Source organism: Lepidochelys kempii, chromosome 1, assembly GCF_965140285.1.
Source record: "Lepidochelys kempii isolate rLepKem1 chromosome 1, rLepKem1.hap1, whole genome shotgun sequence".
Classification (NCBI taxonomy): Eukaryota; Metazoa; Chordata; order Testudines; family Cheloniidae; genus Lepidochelys; species Lepidochelys kempii.
Window position 1 is genome coordinate 217,602,559 of NC_136380.1, and position 19,371 is coordinate 217,621,929.

At 48.4% G+C, this 19,371-nt stretch overlaps 1 protein-coding gene across 3 annotated transcripts in view; it reads right to left on the reverse strand.

Moving 5' to 3' along the window:
• Positions 1 to 19,371, reverse strand: part of LOC140898777 (alpha-2-macroglobulin) — a 66,555-nt gene that overhangs the window by 35,252 nt on the left and 11,932 nt on the right. For 2 of the 3 annotated variants that reach the window (XM_073313156.2, XM_073313174.2), the window contains exons 5-19: positions 17,535 to 17,555; positions 14,094 to 14,262; positions 11,762 to 11,846; positions 10,602 to 10,725; positions 9,517 to 9,631; positions 9,227 to 9,336; positions 8,590 to 8,751; positions 7,979 to 8,206; positions 7,541 to 7,604; positions 6,418 to 6,560; positions 5,788 to 5,937; positions 4,428 to 4,598; positions 3,363 to 3,459; positions 1,719 to 1,839; positions 813 to 1,041 (exon numbers count right to left, since the gene is read on the reverse strand). In XM_073313156.2, the coding sequence (XP_073169257.2) occupies positions 813 to 1,041; positions 1,719 to 1,839; positions 3,363 to 3,459; positions 4,428 to 4,598; positions 5,788 to 5,937; positions 6,418 to 6,560; positions 7,541 to 7,604; positions 7,979 to 8,206; positions 8,590 to 8,751; positions 9,227 to 9,336; positions 9,517 to 9,631; positions 10,602 to 10,725; positions 11,762 to 11,846; positions 14,094 to 14,262; positions 17,535 to 17,555 (1,989 nt within the window). The remainder of the gene's footprint in view (positions 1 to 812; positions 1,042 to 1,718; positions 1,840 to 3,362; positions 3,460 to 4,427; positions 4,599 to 5,787; positions 5,938 to 6,417; positions 6,561 to 7,540; positions 7,605 to 7,978; positions 8,207 to 8,589; positions 8,752 to 9,226; positions 9,337 to 9,516; positions 9,632 to 10,601; positions 10,726 to 11,761; positions 11,847 to 14,093; positions 14,263 to 17,534; positions 17,556 to 19,371) is intronic. The other variant, XM_073313165.2, reaches the window with a different exon arrangement.

The window sequence follows — 19,371 nt, forward strand, 5'->3', positions numbered from 1 at the left end:
TGAAGTGCTGGCTGGGGGGGGCGGGGGGCTATCTGGGAGTAGCTGAGAGAGAACAGAATTGGGGACCATCAGTGAGCGTAGCAAAGGGCAGGAAAGGGATGGAGAAGAGGATGAGAGTGCCTTGGGGGCTCTTAACACCATAGAGCTTGTTCCCGCTTCACTTTATCTAGAATGAAACCCATTTAAATAAAAGCTGAGAGAAAAGTCACCACAATTTTGCAGGGACCCCCTTCCTGAGTCCCCTCCAGTCCCTTGTGCTGGAGCAGGAATACACTGCAGGCCAGTGGGGCTAGAGAGTCAGTGCCGTTTCCATGGATGCAACAGGCCAGTGAGTTTCCCAGCAGCTGTAGTGCAGCTGGGGGGCTTGTGTGGCATGAGGCCAAAGGCCAAGCACATAATGGATGGTGTCCATTCCAGGAAGCCGGGAGTCTCTGCTAGAGTAAGGGGTGATGCACAGTGTGTGGTCACCCCAGGTACCTTGCTTGCCATGGGGTCATGAGATAGGCACAGGAGGTCTAAGGCCAGGTGCCTTCAGCCACACAGGAAGTTGGTCTCAGGTATATCTGCAGCTCGCAAACCTTTGTCAGCCAAACAGATTCCTTCTTTCCTAATGCCCACTCTGTACCCCAGTAGTAACACACACCTAGGAGCCAATCAGATTCCTCCTTTCCATCACCCATTTCTTACCACTGTAATAAGACAATTTGCTAGAGGCCAATCAGCTGCCTCCCCTGGATGGGAAACCATGTTGCAACTGGCCCATGTGGTCTCCTCCCTGCCCCCTGCTGAGGAAAGCTGCAAATGTCCCTTACTCTGATGCAGCGGGTCAGGTAGTTGAAGACAGTGGCCTTTAGTGTGAAGGCCTCGCCGCGCACCACAGAGTAGGGCAGAGTGAGCTCCACGAAGAAGGGCTGGAAGGCTCTGAGGGACACGGTCGGGGACAGGCCAAAGCCAGTATCACTTGAAGTGCAGAACGCATTGGCTTTCCATTCTGTGATGGTGTCGGGGATGGTCACGGCCAAATCAGCACTTCCATCAGACCTGGTGACCAAACAAGGAGATGGGGGGAGCTTTCCTACCTTTGCGGGAAACAACCGTGCCCCGCACAGCATCCTGAATGAACCCCCACCCCCCATTTGTAACTGCAGGGTCCTTTGGGAGCACTGGGGTGTGCATGCCGGTTGGTTATTGTAGGCTCACTGCAGAGCACTTCCTCCCATCCCATCCTACATCCAGCTCCACAGAAGAATCATTCAAGTAACAAGACAAGGGGTGGGGTTCCACGGTGAACAGAAAATCCCTCAGACACACGGCTATAGAAAAGGATGAGATGCATAGCTAATAGTGACTTCTGCACCAGAGCTGGGACCAAAAAGAAATTACACCTCCCTCCGACACACACACACACTTCCCAGGCAGGTCACCTCATGCTGGATCACTTAACAGGGGATTGTCCATTGTGATCCACACAATTAAGTGTCTCCCAGTTACTGAGAGGAGTGGCTGTGGTGTTTTAGTAGAACTAGTTAACTTACTTCCTGCCTTTCCTCTACCTGCCTATCCATCCCTCATGCTTGTCTCTCTCTAGTCTATCTACAACAGGTACTGCATCTATGACAGAAGGATATAAGCACATCTCATGGTGTCTGAGCAACTTCTTCTGAGTGTCTGTGTAATCCAGTTGACCGCATTCACCACATCCCATAAACATCACTTACTTCACTGGAACTAAATCCCAAATCCACGTCTCAGGGAAATACTTCCGGATGGTCTCCACTGGGCCATGATCGATGATGTAATCCAAAAGGGATGAAGACATCCGCGCAGATGTAAGAGCTTCTTTCAGACATTAGGGGTACAGGGTGTGGCGAGGGCAGAGAGGACATATGTTAGACCTTATTCTAAACCATGGCATTTTGTTTCCAGTTAGTGATAGGCCTGATCCTAAACTCTAGATCTAATAACCCTTCCTCACAAACTTCAGCCATGTTCAGACCCAAACTTAGACTATCTCTGCTTGCAACCAGTCATTCTTTTCCCCACCCCACTCTCCCAGCGTCATCATCTTTTTAGAACCTCTTTCAAAGCCCCTGAAAAAATGTCTGTATTGCCCGATTGTGATATCAAACTGTCTGCTTTCTAAAGACTTCAGCACCCCTTACAGGGGCGGGATGGATGGACATATTTATTCCCACACCTCCAATCCCAGAGTGTTTGGGAAGCCCAGCTGTAATGACTGTGTTGAAGCAGCCCCTAGAGCCCTGCCTATATCCATATCAATGTGGAATTATCCTGTGGAACTCACTGCCCCAAGACATTATAGATGCAGTAGCGGAGTCAGAGTCACAGGAAAAAAATTGTATCTGTATATGACGAAGAGTAGCAGCAACACTAGTGACACCAGCTAGGATTCAAATGATCACGGGTATCAGTTCTCGTGCATCAGGATACAAGCTGATAAGAAGCCCATAGGCCAGGAAGAAATTTACCCCACAGTACTGCACCGTGAGGTGTATTACCAAGGTTTTCCACCTTACTCTGAGGCAGCCACCATTGACCACTGTCTGAAGAGGGATCCTGCACTAAAAAGACGACAGTGTTGATCCAATATGGTCAGGAGGCAGGACATGCCATATATAGACCAGTAGTCTGATGTTCTACAGTAGGAACAGGGACATTGGATTAGAGGGTCAGTGATCTGATCTGATTACTTTTCATTTCCACTGGTATAACTGAGAGCATAATTAACATGAATATTTAGCCATCTAATCTCAGAGCTCTTCACAAGGCTGTGTAAGTATCATTAATCCCCTTTTACAGATAGGAATATTAAGGCACAAAGAATTGAAATGATTCACCCAAGTTCAAGTTGATGGGAGAGCTAAGAATGGAGTACAGATTTCCTGATTCCCAGTCCTAAACTCTCCCCATGGGTTCACACTCCCTCCCCATTGAACCTGGCTCTCTTTCTGCATAGTTTTTTTCTCTAGCACTTGCTGAAAGGTGAAAACAAGGGAGTGGAAATTATCCTGTTCCAGGTTGAGAGAGCTGTAACCAAATTCAACAAGATTTAGCAGCCAGTTTGTGCCAGTACAGCACATCTACATTAGGGGGTGCAAGGTGCCACTGCATCAGTGTAGTTACAACAGTGCACATTTCCTTAGCTGGTGAGCAAGCAGGTGGAAATGGACCAGATTCCTATTTCAGGCCTGACTTTCTTGGATTTTGGCCAGCATAGCTGAGAACAGAGTCTGTTCCTAGTGGTCTAGTTTCCATGCAGAGGAGAGGGTGAAAGGGAGGGGAGCAGGAAAAGCACCTAACAGGGGGGTATCAGCAGGGCAAAACAAAGCAGGCTCATTTACCAGCAACACCATATGCTTCAGGTGCACCGTACATTCTCTCTATGCAGAGTTTGGGCTTATGGACCTTGGTGCTGGTGAAGACTTTTAAACCCATCTCCTGTAAAAAGATAACCCAGACAGGCATGTGATAAAGTAAACCATACGTCGGGAGATAAACGTGCCGTCTGGACTGGATCGGGATGTGACGGGCTTATCACAGTGCAGGGATGGGTCACTGCAAGAGCAGATACTAAGGCCTGAGGGGTCAATGCCTGTGTGGCTGGTGGGAAGCCAAGGGCAAGGTCTATGTCAGTGAAAGGCGCCGGACCAGCGGCTGGAGACGGATGTCCTGTGTGTCCTCAGAGCAGGTTCATCAGAGGCATCAGCCATGCAAGCTTCCGCCATGCACTCAGCCCCTGCCGGCTTGCCTCAGCCCTGCCCTGGAGGGAGATCAGCCTCTCTGGCCCAGTCCATCCCCTGCCTCTCTGCTGAGATGCCTAACAAGTCATTGTCAGATGTGCTGGGGATCGGATGATTTGGGAGTGAGTCCCACCGGCAACAAACCTGAGGTCCCGCAGGACACCAAACCTTCACCAGCTGGGGCTGGGTAATTACCCTGGGTGCTGGCTCAGAGCAGCACTCCGCACATGTGTGTATGTGCGTGCGTGTGTGGATAAAATGGGGACTGGCACTTCACAGAGACCTACATAGATGGGAGAGAGAGTGTGTGGGACAGGATCTCTTTGACAAAATGGCTGCAGAGGCTGAGTCGCTCATTTCTGGGCTCTATTTCTTTGCCCCAGCTATTAGGACGTCTCCTTGTCATGTTTAAATTAGTGATGGGAAACCTCTAGAGTTCAGTGGTTGAGAGAGGCATTCAGTCCTCAATGCTGGGGGATTCCCATCTGGGGTTTTCTGGGCCAGGTTTAATTATTACCTTGAATGAGCTAGCTAACAAGCACCCAACTAAGTGTGCTCAGACAGCACCTATGGGATATGACAGGAGTTTGCTCCGCCAAGAACACAGTGGGGAAATCTTCTAAACTAACAGTGATTTCACACACTAAAGGGAGACGTGGCCCTCACCTTGAGAACGTTGTAGGCATCCCCTTCACCGTCAGGAGAAATGGGTCCGTAGATGAATCCATTTAAAATGACGTTCTCGAGTGTCACACAAGGGTTATCGTCTTCTTCCTCCAAATGGTGCTCCCGGTAATTATAACCCCTGATCTCCTTCACCGGGAGCAAATCATACACCTGCAGGTATGACATGTCTCGATGTCAGTGACCACAGGCCCAATAATAATAAACCAGCGTGTGCCACCCTAGTGATCACAGACAACTTTAAGCTAACACATCTGTGCATGCAATCCCAGTGACCAAGGGTGATCCTACAATAACAAAACCCTACAGTAACAGAGCAGAATGTCTGACTCCACGGCTCAGCACTAACTTTTCAATAATCATAGGATCATAGAATATCAGGGTTGGAAGGGACCTCAAGAGGTCATCTAATCCAACCCCCTGCTCAAAGCAGGACCAATCCCCAACTAAATCATCCCAGCCAGAGCTTTGTCAAGCCTGACCTTAAAAACTTCGAAGGAAGGAGATTCCACCAGCTCCCTAGGTAACGCATTCCAGTGTTTCACCACTCTCCTAGTGAAAAAGTTTTTCCTAATATCCAACCTAAACCTCCCCCAGTGCAACTTGAGACCATTACTCCTTGTTCTATCATCTGCTACCGCTGAGAACAGTCTAGATCCATCCTCTTTGGAACCCCCTTTCAGGTAGTTGAAAACAGCTATCAAATCCCCCTCATTCTTCTCTTCCACAGTCTAAACAATCCCAGTTCCCTCAGCCTCTCCTCATAAGTCATGTGTTCCAGTCTCCTAATCATTTTTATTGCCCTCTGCTGGACGTTTTCCAATTTTTCCACATCCTTCTTGTAGTGTGGGGCCCAAAACTGGACATAGTACTCCAGATGAGGCCTCACCAATGTCGAATAGAGGAGAACGATCACGTCCCTCCATCTGCTGGCAATGCCCCTACTTATACAGCCCAAAACGCCATTGGCCTTCTTGGCAACAAGGGCACACTGTTGACTCAGATCCAGCTTCTTGTCCACTGTAACCCCTAGGTCCTTTTCTGCAGAATAATAATAACCCAGTGTGTGCTGACCAATGCTCACCAGCGGCCCTCCAGTAATAAATCAGTATGTGTGGTTGTGTCCTCACAAGCGGCCCCAGAACTATAAATCACTGGGTGCAGCAACAGTTTTCATGAGCGCCCTACATAGATCAAGCAGTGGGCGCAGACCTTGTGCTGACTTGGGACCCTACAATAACAGGCAGACTGCTCTGCCCTAGCTCCCACGAGTGATTCTCTGCACTTTCCAGACAAGATCATCTCTTGTGCCTGTTCATCACCAGGACAGGCTGGCACTTACAGAGCTGGGTGAGAGCTCAGCTTCAGGCTTCATGAGGAGGACGCTCTTGTCCACAGCACGGACGGCGCACAGGGAGCCCGGGGAGGCTTCGACCTGAAGGTGAGTGTTGGAGGCGGGGAGGCCCTCAGCCAGTGAGAAATGCAAGTCAACCTGCAACCCCAAGAAAGGTGTTAGAGGAGCTACTTCTCCAGATACCTTCACATGCTGCCCCACAGCTCTGCCAATGCCCATCAGTCCTGCCCTACAACCCCCCTGCTATTCCAGCCCTGAGCTCCCCCCACAGCCTTGCCAATGCCCCTCTGTCCTGCCCTGTAGCCCCCCTGCTATTACAATGCTGGGGTCCCACACAGCTCTGCCAAAGCCCCTCAGCCCTGACCAGTGCAATTCAAACATGATCAGCAGTGCCCCCTATATGTCAGTTCTGTTTCTACCCTCCATAATTCTGCCTATGCAAATTAGTCCTGATGTGCACTCTTCTCTCATATTCAATTGCTGATCTATGGTCAGTGCCTGATGGGTCATGAAGCCATTGAACATTTCCTGAGTCTCCCTTGAAATTTGCCATTCCAGGTTCCACAGGTGGGCCATTGTCCATGGGGTGCATGCGAGTTATAGAAAACGGATGCTCACCTTATTGGCAAAGCAGTTTTCAATCTTGAAATCTTCGGAATTGGCGATAATTTCCCCGCTGGGTAAAGTGGTGTATACGAGTACCCGGGCAAGGGGGGCAATATCAGGCCTCACGGGGAGCCTCAGCTCAAATACTTGGATAACTGGGAAACAGAGATGGGGGTGGCTAAGCTATAGAGAAGCAGCTCCAGGGCCACACATTTCCTTAGGCTCCCTCATGATGGCTGCAATATCAGCCACCCTGAAAAATGCGCTACCCAAGGGTAAGAGTTTTGGCACATAGTTGAGGCTTTTGACTCTTACTGCAGACACTTGGTGTGGGATATTCAGGTGAGATGGGTTTGGTGGATCTCAGCATGTCCTCTAAGTCCATGTCAGCTAGAGTCTAGCACTGTCCTCCATCAGTGCAGGATGCCCCTGCCAATGCAATAATGAAGGCGAGGAAAGAAGTGCGTGTTGTACAGTGGCTCTGTGCGGAGGGTTGTGCGTACAGGGTTGCAGAGGGGGTGGGATTCCACACTCCTGCTCCTAAAGGTGGAGTTTGCCCAGCCAGCCTGAATCAGTCAAACTGGGAATCCCTTGAGACTGCCATTAATGAAATGAAATCGGTCAGGGGAACTGTGTGTGTGTCAAAGGGAGAGAGAGACCATGACTAGTGAGACAAGGAGGAGAGAGAGAAAGTGAAGAGGAGAGAAGGGTGCTGTTCTCGTCACCTCCTTCAGACACAGCAGGTCAGTCTCCCAGGACAGACAGAGAAAGGTGTGGGGAGAGCTCACAATGACAATGGGCCGAAATTTTTCAGATGATTTTTTGTTGTTGAAAAATGTAGACTTGGATAAACCAAAAAACATTTCACAAATTTGTGTGAAATTCACCAAATGGTTTTGTTCAGAAAAAAAATTGGCAACAAATCAGAAAGTTTTGTTTCGACATTTCCTCAATGAATGGTTCCATTTTTCAATTCAAAACAACTCCTCATTTACAATTTCCCTTCAATTCTATTTAAAAAAGATGAAAGCAGCTCAAAAGTGAAATGGTTCAGCTGTTCCCAAACAATTGTTTTTTGAGGTTTCTGGTTTGGCCAGCAAACCGCGAAATCAGTTATTCACACAGCTCTACTCACGTTCTCCATCCCGCATGGGATGCACCTCGGTGCTTGCCCTCACAATGCCTCCCTTGGCCATCACCTGCCAGAAGAAACCCACCTGTTACAGAGGTCCTGGTGGGAGGTGCAGGATACTCACGAGGGAATGCTGGGGGTGGGGGTGTTTATACCGATGCCTTCCTGTGGGGAAGGAGCAGAAAATCCCGCAGAGCCATACAGAGAGTCCCAGACCCAGACTGGAGTTTACTGGGACCTCGACCAAGTCAGAAATTCTCTCTCCCAGCAGAAACCATCCACTCGCCGGCCAATTCTGCATTTCCTTCACTGGCTTTTACATGTAAATGTCAAGGTCAAGTGAACCTGGCCTCGGGGCAGTTTGGTGGCCTGGGACATATATGGGTGTCTGGCCTCCAGTGCTGTGTCATGTGTACAGAAGTAGAGGTCATGAGGGCTTACCAAATAGTAAAAGACGATTTCTTTCTGCTCCCCCACGGCCTCTGGCTTCAGGATGTAGTGCACCCGGACCACCACATTGGATCCACAGCTTAAAGTCTGAGACATGGGCTCAATTTTGAGAAAGCTCTTACTCAGGGAGTAAAAGCGTGTTGCTCTGTGAACGACGTTACCATACACAGGGGTGACCCAGTCTGTGTCATAACAGTTCAGTTCAGATTTATGGTTTGCCTGATAAAGAAGAACATTTTTACATCAGATCAAAAAGTGAGTAACAAGTCTACTAGCATTTCAGAAGGAAAAAGTGGGTAATTTTAAAAACATGTTCTTGGCAGATTTTTCAGTGCACAGTGCATTGATCTGCATTTTCCATGGTCGTGTGGAGAGAGAGAGATGGAGAATCAGAGGGAGAGCGACCGAGTGTGTGAAAGACAGAGAACAAGGGACAGAGAGAAAGAGAGCAAGACAGAGAGGAGGAGACTGAAATTCCCAGCCAACAAACTCTTTGTTTTATCTCCCGATGGGCAGAGAGATCAATAAACCCACGGACATCTCCTCTGGAGCTCAGCCAGTGACACCTCCCATCCCCTAGCTCCCTGGATTCAGCCACTCACGGTGATGTGAATGGAGGTGTCTGTGAAGTTGACAGTGTCTATGGAAAACCAGATTCGGCCCTCTTCATTTGTTGTGTAGTTGGCTTTGTATTTGTTTCCCCTTATGGAAATCCGAATTGTTTCATTGGTGATTGGAGCATCGGTCCCGTCCACCAGCTTCACCTAAAGGAACAAATCCAATCTCCGTTGCTTATACCAGGCAGGGAAAGCAGTCCCCACAGTCCTAATGACACTTTGCCCACATTATTCCCCTGAGGCAGCTCCAGAGGGTGTTTCCTACAGAGCTGACCACGGGGCAGGTATATGTGAACATGCTGGGTGAGTCTGAACCACCTGAGGAGGTGGCTTGTCCTCCGAGAGTGTGTGATTGGGAACATGGGAAGGACTGTGCCAGCCACACCAATGGGCCTTCTCCTCTGTATCCCGTCTCTGACAGCACCAGGGGGTCAGAGGAAGGTGCTGCAATTCCCACTAATGGCAAGGATACCACAGCATGTGTAGAAGCAGAGGGAGATAGCTCCTGTTCCTGTGGTTTGTGATCGTCCCACATTTTCCCTTTTCCATTTGCACGTTCTCATTCTCCACAGACAAGCACACTCGTGTCAGGTAATTTCCTGGGCTCTCAGAGGTTCCCTACCTGCCCAGAGAAGGGGATCCCTGGTATGTAATGAGAGTCCACCTGCTCAAAGCTGATTTTGCTCATGGTGCCTGTGATCTCACTGGAGCCTGTCCCAGTTAACTCCACCCCTGCAAAAAAACATGGCAAAGAGGGGTTTGAACTAATGCACTGACCTGCAGCTCCTCTAGATGCTCCAATGCTGCCCCCCACGTTGTCCAGCTCTGCCAGTGCCCTTCAGTGCTGGCTTGCAACACCCACTGCTATCGCAGTGCGGCCCCACAGCTCCACCAGGTCAGCATGATGCATACCTGTACCCTCTTCTGTGATCTTGCCTTGCACCTCAATTTTCATCTCATAACCCTTTCGCTTGAGCTGGAATATTTTAGTCTTCACCACATTGGAGACACAGCCTCGAACGTCCGCCTGAGCCAAAGCCCAAAGAGGAAATTACCATGGAAATCCCTGTACAATTCAGGTCTGTGTGGAACAGGAACAGAGACCCCAGTACCCAAGACATTTGCCTGCTGCTTAGTTTGCCTTAATCCCATCCTCTTACTGGCTTGATCCGGCCTGACTCCCTCTCTTCCCTTCTTCCTCAACAAACCAATCAAGGCGTCTCTCGTCTCAGTGACTTATCCAATATGCAGCCCTCTCTGATGCATTTCACCACAAATTCTCCTAGTTACACGCCTGGTTCCCTGATTGTTCAGATCACACCCCCTAGAACTGCAACTTCCCATCAGTGTGATAAATCTCCTTGTGTCTTTTATCCACCCTTGGAATCCTCTCTCGTTCTCCATGCACAATCTTGCTCTCTTCTTCCTTTTCTCGTTCTTCCTCTCATTCTTCTCCTCCTCCTATCTCTGTCTAACCTACTTCTATTTTCTCTCTCTTACTTTCTTCTCCTTCATAGTCTCCCTCTCTCTCTTTATTGCTCTACCCCTATTCTCTCTACCTCCTTGCCCTGTCTCTCTCTTTCTTCTTCCTCTTGAGTTCTCTCTCTCTCCCAGATCTTAAAGTTCCCTCTTGCTTTCTCCTCTGCTCTGCTCCCCTCCCCATCTCAATCCCATTCACAGACACAAAAACCTCTCAGAGTCTTTTCTTTCCCAGTTAGAAGAAACATCCATCCAGGGGTGAATCCTGACCTGACAGATGTCAATGGGAGTTTTGCCATTGAGTTCAATGGGGCCAGGATTTCACCCGAGGGGTTTTTCTTCATAATTTATATCCCCCAGCCCTGGCCTCACCTCCTAACCAATACCTCCCTCCTGTGAGACAGAGCCCAACCCAGAACACAGAATCCCAGCTGAGGTCTAACAATCCCCTTTGACAGACACAGATCACCCTCCTCAAGACAGTCACCTCCTGCCTATGGGATGGGCCTTGGACTTACTTGTCTGGTGAATTCCTCACACACAGCCTCGGCCTCTCTTCCATAGCAGTGTGACCTGGACTGGGAGAATCTCCGGCACACACGGACATTCACCAGGCCAGGGACAGGGGTCCCATAGGTGTATCTGTAACCAGAGAGGTGTTAAAGAGACACAAGGTGCTTAGACGGGGAGACAGTCAGGCAGAAGAGGCCTTTTGGGGCCCTTTATACCATTACCCCTGAGGACTCTGTTGCTGGTTTCCTAATGTCTATTCTCCAGAGCTTCATCTAGTCCTGTTTTCCAATGACTCAGGTGACGGGGTTCCAGCCATTTCCCGGGGGAGATTATTCCATTACCCAGCAGGCCTCCCCATTAGGAAATGTTGCCCGATAGTCAGGCTCTTCAGCCCCTTAAATCAGTTGTGTTTCCCTTCTCCCAGCTCCCTCCCATTTGGCCACACCTTTCTGGTACGGAAGAGCCCAGACCTGCAGACAGTATTCCAGGTGCAGTCTCCTCAGAACTGTGGGGCCCAGAGCTGAACACTGTCTTCCAGGTGGGGTCGCACTTTAAGGCTGTATAGAGAGGGATTATCATCTCCCATCAACGCTACACGACACCTCTGGAGCACTGTTTTCCGCTCCGGACACCTCTTTACCCAAAAGCCATTGACAAATTGGAGGGAGTTCAGAGAAGAGCAAGAAATACGAGCAGGGAGTTGGAGGGAGGGATTTATGAGGAGGGAAGGAAGAGTTAAATCTGGCAAGTCTGGTTACGGGATGTCTAAGAAGGGACGTAATTTCTACCTACAAGTGTCTGAAGGAGGCATCACCAAGGGGGGCCGGGATAATTTATGGAGGCACTTGGGGGTCTGATTAGGAAGGATGGAATGATGTCAAGAAAGGGGAAATTTGGGTTGAATAATGGAGAAAACCTTTCTGAGAGGGAGCTGTACGGGGCTGAGGCATCGTTTCCCGGGGCAGGGGAGGAGCCCCATTGCTTGGGATGTTTAAAACTTGGGCTAGATGCAGACTAGACAGTAGGGAACAATCCTGCCCAGGGCCCTTGGGGATGGAGAGAAAGTGACCCAAGGGGCCTTCTCCAGCTCTGGTTTCTGGGGGTAGCAGCAGGAAGGCAACGGTGGATGAGCACAAAAAACGGTGACTCAAACCCTGAAACTCACAGACCACAGACGGCCACTTTCAGCTCCTCATCCTGGATGGTGATTTTCTTGGGCAGCTTCACAGATACCTCGTACTTGGGCAGCACTGAGGGAGAGAGACGGGCCAGACGTTGAGCAGAGCAGAGGGAACACGTGTACATCACTGTCACTACCCCATTGAGTGACAGACACAGCCTCTCCCCCTCCCCCCCGCAACGCATGGTGCCAGATCCTCAGCCTGCTATAAATCACCACAGCTCCATGCCCATCAGTGCAGCTGAGCCAGTTTACATCAGCTGAGGATCCGGCCAGGGACTGTGGAACTGAAGAGAAAGACACTGTAACCCCTGCTCCCCTTCGCTCCCCTTGCCCAACCCTGCCCGCCGGGCTGTCGTTGCTTCAGAGACTGTATTCCAAACTATGCAACGCAAGTGATACCTAGTGAGGGCCCGACTCCCCAGTGCACCATCATCACTCATCAGATTTAAAGGGCCACATTCACTGTGTGCTCTGGCTCTTGTGCTGCTCCGGTGAAGCAAAGCAGCCATAAGCCCGCTTACTTTGCATCCCTGCTGGAGTGGTACAAAGCAGACGGACTGCACCAGTGAATGTGACCCTGAAAGTTCAGCCATTTTAAACTTATCCCTGCATGAAAAGAGTTGGATAAAAGCTGTTTCATAACACGGTAAAAGCAAATATTGTTTCCTGCTGGCTGAGTTCACAGACTGCATTCCCCTTCTGGCTGGGCACTTCAATGTCAAGTTTCAGCCCCAAAGTGAATTTTCTCAGGAGTTCTGAACTAACTGAATGAGGGGGTAGTAATGGGAGAGAGACACTGACTGGGGGTGTGTGGAGGGGAGTGGAGAGCAAACTCCATAAAACAATGGTTCTCAAACTTTTGTACTGATGACCCCTTTCACATAGCAAGCCTCTGAGTGCGACCCCCCCCCTTATAAATTAAAAACCCTTTGAAATATATTTAACACCATTATAAATGCTGGAGGCAAAGTGGGGTTTGGGGTGGAGGCTGACAGCTTGCGACCCCCCATGTAATAACGTTGTAACCCCCTGAGGGGTCCCGACCCCCAAGTTTGAGAACCCCTGCAATAAGAGCTGCTGAAGGTATAAGGCTCAGGCAAAAGCCAGCTTGGCTCGGAGTGGCACACGCAGAGGCACCCCAAGCAAGGAGGTGGCAGACTGTCCAGAGCCAGGTCACACTGGAACCAGTGAGATCGGCCCAGCTGGAGCACAGGCTGGTCACAGTGCCCGCACTGCCATGCTGACTGGTGTTCGGAGCTCTGCGGGTTTGCCTACAAGAGCACTGCTTTAAAGCCCTTTAGTTGCGATGCCGTGTGGTACCTATCCCGTAGTTCCCAGCACAGACCCCAGAAGCAGTGGATTCTGGGAGGTTTCAGAATGCCCTGTCGGACAGCAGCGAGAGGCCTTGTGGAGCCACTGTTACTAAGCCGTTCAGAATGAGCTGGCTCTTAGGCTTGCTGAGAGTAAGCTCTTGGAATGCATGTAAGTGGCTGGAGCATTTCTGTGGGACAATTCACAAGTGGTCGGGGTGGGGGCTGGAGTGGTACATTTCCCTAGACTAGACAGAGCTATACTTTCTCTCTCCTTGGGTGATTCGTGGCAACCACTGTAATTAAGGTTGCATAATGGGTTCTCTGAGAATCTACCACTCCTGCTGGCCTCATTTTCCTTTCCTCATAAACCTTCCAAAAGTTTGCCCTTTGAGGCTGATGTTTTCCAGGCTTGATCTCCAGCCAAAGTGTCTTTATTTATTTATTTTGAACGTTTGAAGATGTTCTGGGTGCCAGGGGCTGCAAGGACAAAGGTGTGAAGACCAGAGTGGGAGAAGGGGAGAAAGGAGAGGTGAGTTAAGCCAGTTTCATTGGCAGAGCACAGGGGAAGCAAACTGTGCCACTGTAATGTAGCATTCACATAGTTTGTTCTGCATCCGTACCATATACTGCACACAACTGGTAGGAAAGACCCTACACAAATATAAAGCTGCATTGTACTGAGACTGGAATCACAGCCCAAATCCAATAGGCCCAAGGGATGGGCTTTTGTATTCAGACCCAGATACGCCCAGGCTTACAGTGAACAGTGACCCTGACAGTTCAGGCGCTGAAGAGAAAGCTACACACCACTGGATGTGGGCTCAGATCCTGATCCCTTAAAGTATCCAGTGTTTTCCTGGCCCATTCCTCAGATCACTCTTCACACATCTATACCCCAGACAATCCTGAACTGGATTTTTGTGCCTGGAATGGATGAATCCCAGACAGTTGCTTCTGCTTCCAACACCCCTCACCCCAGCACAAGTGGGACCCTTCCTTACCGTATTCCTCCACAGTAAAGGAGTGTTCTAGATTGGTCCCCGTCTCTTTTTGTACCACCACGTTGTAGGTGCCTTGAATGGGCTCGGAGGTGAGGGGGAAGGAGAGCTGGGTGAGGCCCCCATTTAACTCCACCTCTCGCCACTGGTACACGCGGTTCCTCTGCGGGTCCTAGAGGTGAGAAGAGCACAAAGTCCTAAGACAGGATGACTCTTAACCTTTCATTTACAGGCAGGGTGTCTACACAGCATGAGGCTGCAGAGCAGGGCAGTTGCAGTCCAATGTTTGGCAGAGATACAGGATATATACGATTATCTCCCTCTCCTATAGCTGAGGTTAGGGCACCTGGTGGCCAGCTCTGTACTTTCCCAGTAGCCTGTAAGGATTAACCAGTCAAATCCTGTGCAAACAGTGTGTAATTAAACAGCCAGATACCAGCACCGAATCTATTCCATTGTCTGCCCACCTGATCAACATGCCCACATCCATATGGAGTGGGCAAGGAGGGTGGGAGAGAGCAAGGCTAAGAGACCAATGCACAGACAGCAGGATGTGATGAGTTTCTAAAGCCTGGAAGCTTTAATGTTATATTTGCAGTTCAAGAACTGGCAACTGGTCTGGCTGAGGACTGAAATATTCAGGTTACCTATGGGGCTGAGAAAACCCTCCCCATGCAGGTATGTGGAAGAAAATGGGCCATGGAAATACTAATCTGGGCTTAAATATGTTGTTTTGGGCTGCTACTCAATGCACAATATGTATGGGGGGTGGGGAATGTGGGAAGCCAATCTGAATAAATTAGACAAGGTCCTGAGTATGGTTTTGGGCAAGTCTGAAGGCAGGTCCAGAGGCTGGACCTGAAACTTCATCACTGTAAAAGCTGAGTATTATTAATTACAAATTGATTAACAGGCCAAAGCAATGGACCAAACCAGGTCTGACGTGACTAGATCCTAACCTGGTTCTGAATTCTGCAGCTCAGGCCCAACTCTAGTAGAAACCATCAAAGAGATTAAACTAAAAGCAATATATAGTTTGATGTGCTCTTTCCAGACTGCTCAGGAACATGTTTAATCTTCACACTCTTTCATTTTCTATCTGTTTTCTCCTCTGTATCTTGGCTACCATCAAAAGTCTATTTACTTCAGATAGCCCCAGGTGACTGACTGACTGGAGAGGATTTATTTTATTCCCACTTTATCCCTGAGCCAAGTAACGGGGGATGTGAAAAGAAAAGGAGGACTTGTGGCACCTTAGAGACTAAAAAATTTATTTGAGCATAAGCTTTTGTGAGCTACAGCTCACTTCATCGGATGCATTCAGTGGAAAATACAGTGGGGAGATTTTATATACACAGAGAACATGAAACAGTGGGTGTTACCATACACACTGTAACCAGAGTGATCACTTAAGGTGAGCTATTACCAGCAGGAGAGCGGGGGGGGGGGGCGCGGGAACATTTTGCAGTGATAGATATTTAAGGTGGACCATTTCCAGCAGTTGACAAGAACGTCTGAGGAACAGTGGGGGGTGGGGGGGATAAACATGGGGAAATAGTTTTACTTTGTGTAATGACCCATCCACTCCCAGTCTCTATTCAAGCCTAAGTTAATTGTATCCAGTTTGCAAATTAATTCCAATTCAGCAGTCTCTCGCTGGAGTCTGGTTTTGAAGTTTTTTTGTTGAAGTATTGCCACTTTTAGGTCTGTAATCGAGTGACCAGAGAGATTGAAGTGTTCTCCAACTGGTTTTTGAATGTTATAATTCTTGACGTCTGATTTGTGTCAATTTATTCTTTTACATAGAGACTGTCCAGTTTGGCCAATGTACATGGCAGAGGGGAGTGACCTCTCATGGCTGACGGGGAGAGAGCAGGCCCTGTTTCCAAGAGACCCCACTAGGTGACACCGAAGGCTGAGTGGGTGAAAGGACCTTCAGCTGACAAGTCCCACTGCGCTGTCGCAGTTATTGAGAGTTGGCCCCACACTTAAGTCAAGTCAAAAGCGGGTAGCCCAGTGTGAGGCGGATCTGGAGATGAAATGACTATGTGACTCAGAGGAGGCTGGGAAAGAAGGTTTATCATTGGGCTTGTGCTGCCTTTGCCATCTTTATGATGGATATAGACAGAAGTCCTGAAAGCTTTTTCCACATGAAAAAAAAAAAGTGTTTTTTCGCCCCCCTGCTTATTGTTTTAACTTCAGAAATAGCAGGAATGCCACGTCTGATCTCCCCTGGTTTCTCACCAGATCTCAGATGTATTTATTGTGAGCGGCCACATCTTAATTGAAGGGGTGGGAGTTGGAAACAATTATAACAATAAAAAAAATACCTAGCACTTTGCATCCATAGACCTCAACCCGCTTTACAAAGGAGGTCAGAATCATTATCCCTGTTTCACATCTGGGGAAACTGAGGTAGATAGAAGTGAGCTTACTTCTTAAAGTCACCAGTAGAAGGGTGGGAGAGTTACCAATAGAACCCAGGTCTCCTGAGTCCCACCACAGTTGTCTATCTAGGTCACACTGTCTCAACAGAGACAGCCTTTATCCCAACAGTTTTTTAATCATTGGAATTAAACAGCTGGCCACAAAAACAAAACAAACAACCCTAAATAATATTAGAGTCCTAAAGATCCCTTCCCATCTGAGGGGTTCAGTTTTCCTGCCACGGACTCGTATCATATCATCAACTCTCTAGTTCTCTTGTGCCCGCAGAGACTTCCAGGGTGGACAAGATCTGAACTTCTAATGGAAAAAGAGGCAGAAATAACAAACATAGGGCCCGTCTACATATAAAAGTTGTACTGCTTGAGCTATACTGGTGTAATGACACCAGTTCAATCCCCTAGTGTGGACACAGTTATACCAGGATAAAGGTGCCTTTGACCAGTATAGCTTATTTCTGTATGAGAAAGGGAATGAGCTATGCCAGTATAAGGCACCTCTATGTTGGTATAACTGGACCCATGCTAGTGGCTGCACTGGTTTAACTATTTTGGTATAAAATCCCACCCCTGACTGACACAGTTAAACTGGAATGAAATCTGTGTGCAGACCAGGGCTCACTTTCACAAAAGACCCTTTTCAGGCTCCTTTAAGCAACCTAAAGAAGCAGAAAAGGTCACGGGCCCATTTTCCCCCTTTGCAGGTCACGTTCCAATGCTGCACTGCAGCTGAGGACTGAAATCTCTAGGGTGATCCAATGCTGAGATGATCCAATGATCACCCAGGGTGGGTGGGGTGAATGCAGGACTCTTATTTCCTGTTCCCACAGACTCACCCTTACTTCCTTGCTCTGAGCCCCCTAGTGGCCACACTACCCATTCACAATGAACACCGCACTACACACCCCCTTTGCTGTGGAGCACGGGAGTCTCCCCGGCCCCTCAGCAACCCCAGGTTTCAGCTAGCGGCCGTGAGAGTAAAAATCAACGTGCCACTTACCTTGATGAAGACCAGTGGAAACTGTGGGGAAAACAGGGAAAAGCAGAGTTAGAAATACAGGTCAGACATGCACTGAGCTCATCTACCCTGTTCAGGGGATTTCTGTGTCTCTGCATTTCCCTCTGCCCCTTGCTCTCTGTTACTCAATGAGAAACTCCAGCGGGGCCTTTTAATGTTTTAGAGCCTGAACTGGTCAGTTTAACACAGCTGTGAAATTAAACACTTTGTTTTGCATTTAGAGGATTCAGGATAAAAATGTCAAACCCACCCAAGTGACTTAGGAGCTGTCAAGGTTGATTCACCACTCTGGCACTTTGAGTGCAGAAGGTGAGGGCCTGCAAGGATTGCAAAAATTAATACTGGCCACTCCAGGCTGGTATTAAACTCCCAAGGTTATAGCTTCTCTGTGACCTTGGATGGGTAGATGTTGCCATGACCCAAATGCAAAAAATGCCTTTGAACCCAGGAAGGCACACTTGGGAATTCCTCCCTATCGGGGACCCTCAAGCCCTTTCACCTCCGCCCCTGTCCAGGGAAGAACTGAGAAGGAAAACAAAGGAAATCAGTAGTTGCCACCAGCTAATTAAACAATATATGCACAAACCTCTTAGGACACAAAAACCCAATCCTGTTCTTAAAAAAGGTAAATTTTATTAAAAAACGAAAAGAAAGAAAATACATCTGGAACATAGGCTATGGCTAAATTTTAAAAAGAGCAAATATAATAATAAGCATCAAGATTGGTTTTCTTGAGGTGCTGCTTAAAGGTTACAAGCAAAACAAAAGCACCTGGGGTTAGCACAGAGGAGTCCACAAGCCATAAAGAAATAAACCTAATCCTAGACATTCCCTGATCTACTTACATATCTGGGTTTTCAGATAAGTAGTTTCAAGGTATGATTTGATGATTTTTCATAACAGGTTTAAAGCTTCTTACAGCATTGCTGCTCTGTGTCTGCTCTCTCCGGAGAACAACAGACAGACAGACAAAGGGAAAGTTTTTTCCCAATTTTGAGAAGTTCTAGCCTTCCCATTGGCTCTTTTGCTCAGGTGCCCACTCCCTTCCTTTTATTTATGGGCTTTTTTAACCCTTTACAGGTAAAGCAAGTAGAGAACAGCTACTAACGGATTTTGTACCTAACTGGCTGGCTGGGTGCCCATAAAAGGGAGCTACTCCCCTCCCCCCGCTTCATTTATCATAGGAGCCTTTTTCAAAAGTGATTTAGGCACTTTAGGCCAGATCCACAAATGGACTTATGTATCTACCTCCCGTTGATTTCAATGGGAGTCAGGCACCTATGTACCTTTCAAGTTCTGTGGCTTAGGAGCCAAAGAGCCACTGACTTTCAGTGAGACTTGGGGGCAGATCTGTAAAAGTGTTTAGGTGCCTAACAATGCAGACAGGTACCTAGAGGAGTTTCCAAGAGCTGAGGTACCTAGTTCCCACCACAGCCAATGGGAGTTAGGCTCCTAATTGCCTACGTGCTTCTGAAAATCCACTATGCGCCTATCTGCAACTTTAGGCATCTAAATCCCTTTGGCAATCTGGCCCTGTCATAAACATACAGCTAAGGGTAGCATAAAATCCCTCCTTTACCTGTAAGGGATTAATCAGTTCCATTAACCTAGTTGGCACCTGACCAGAAGGACCAATGGGGAAAGAAGATACTTTCAAATTGGGGGCGGGGGGTTGTTTGTGCTCTTTGTTGTTCTCTCTGAGACAAAGAGAGAGATCAAGAAAGTAATCCAGCTTCTACTGAAATGATAATCTAAAATTACAGAAATTGTAAGTAATAGCAAGGAAATGTATTAGAGTATCTTTTGTTTTAGCTTGTGA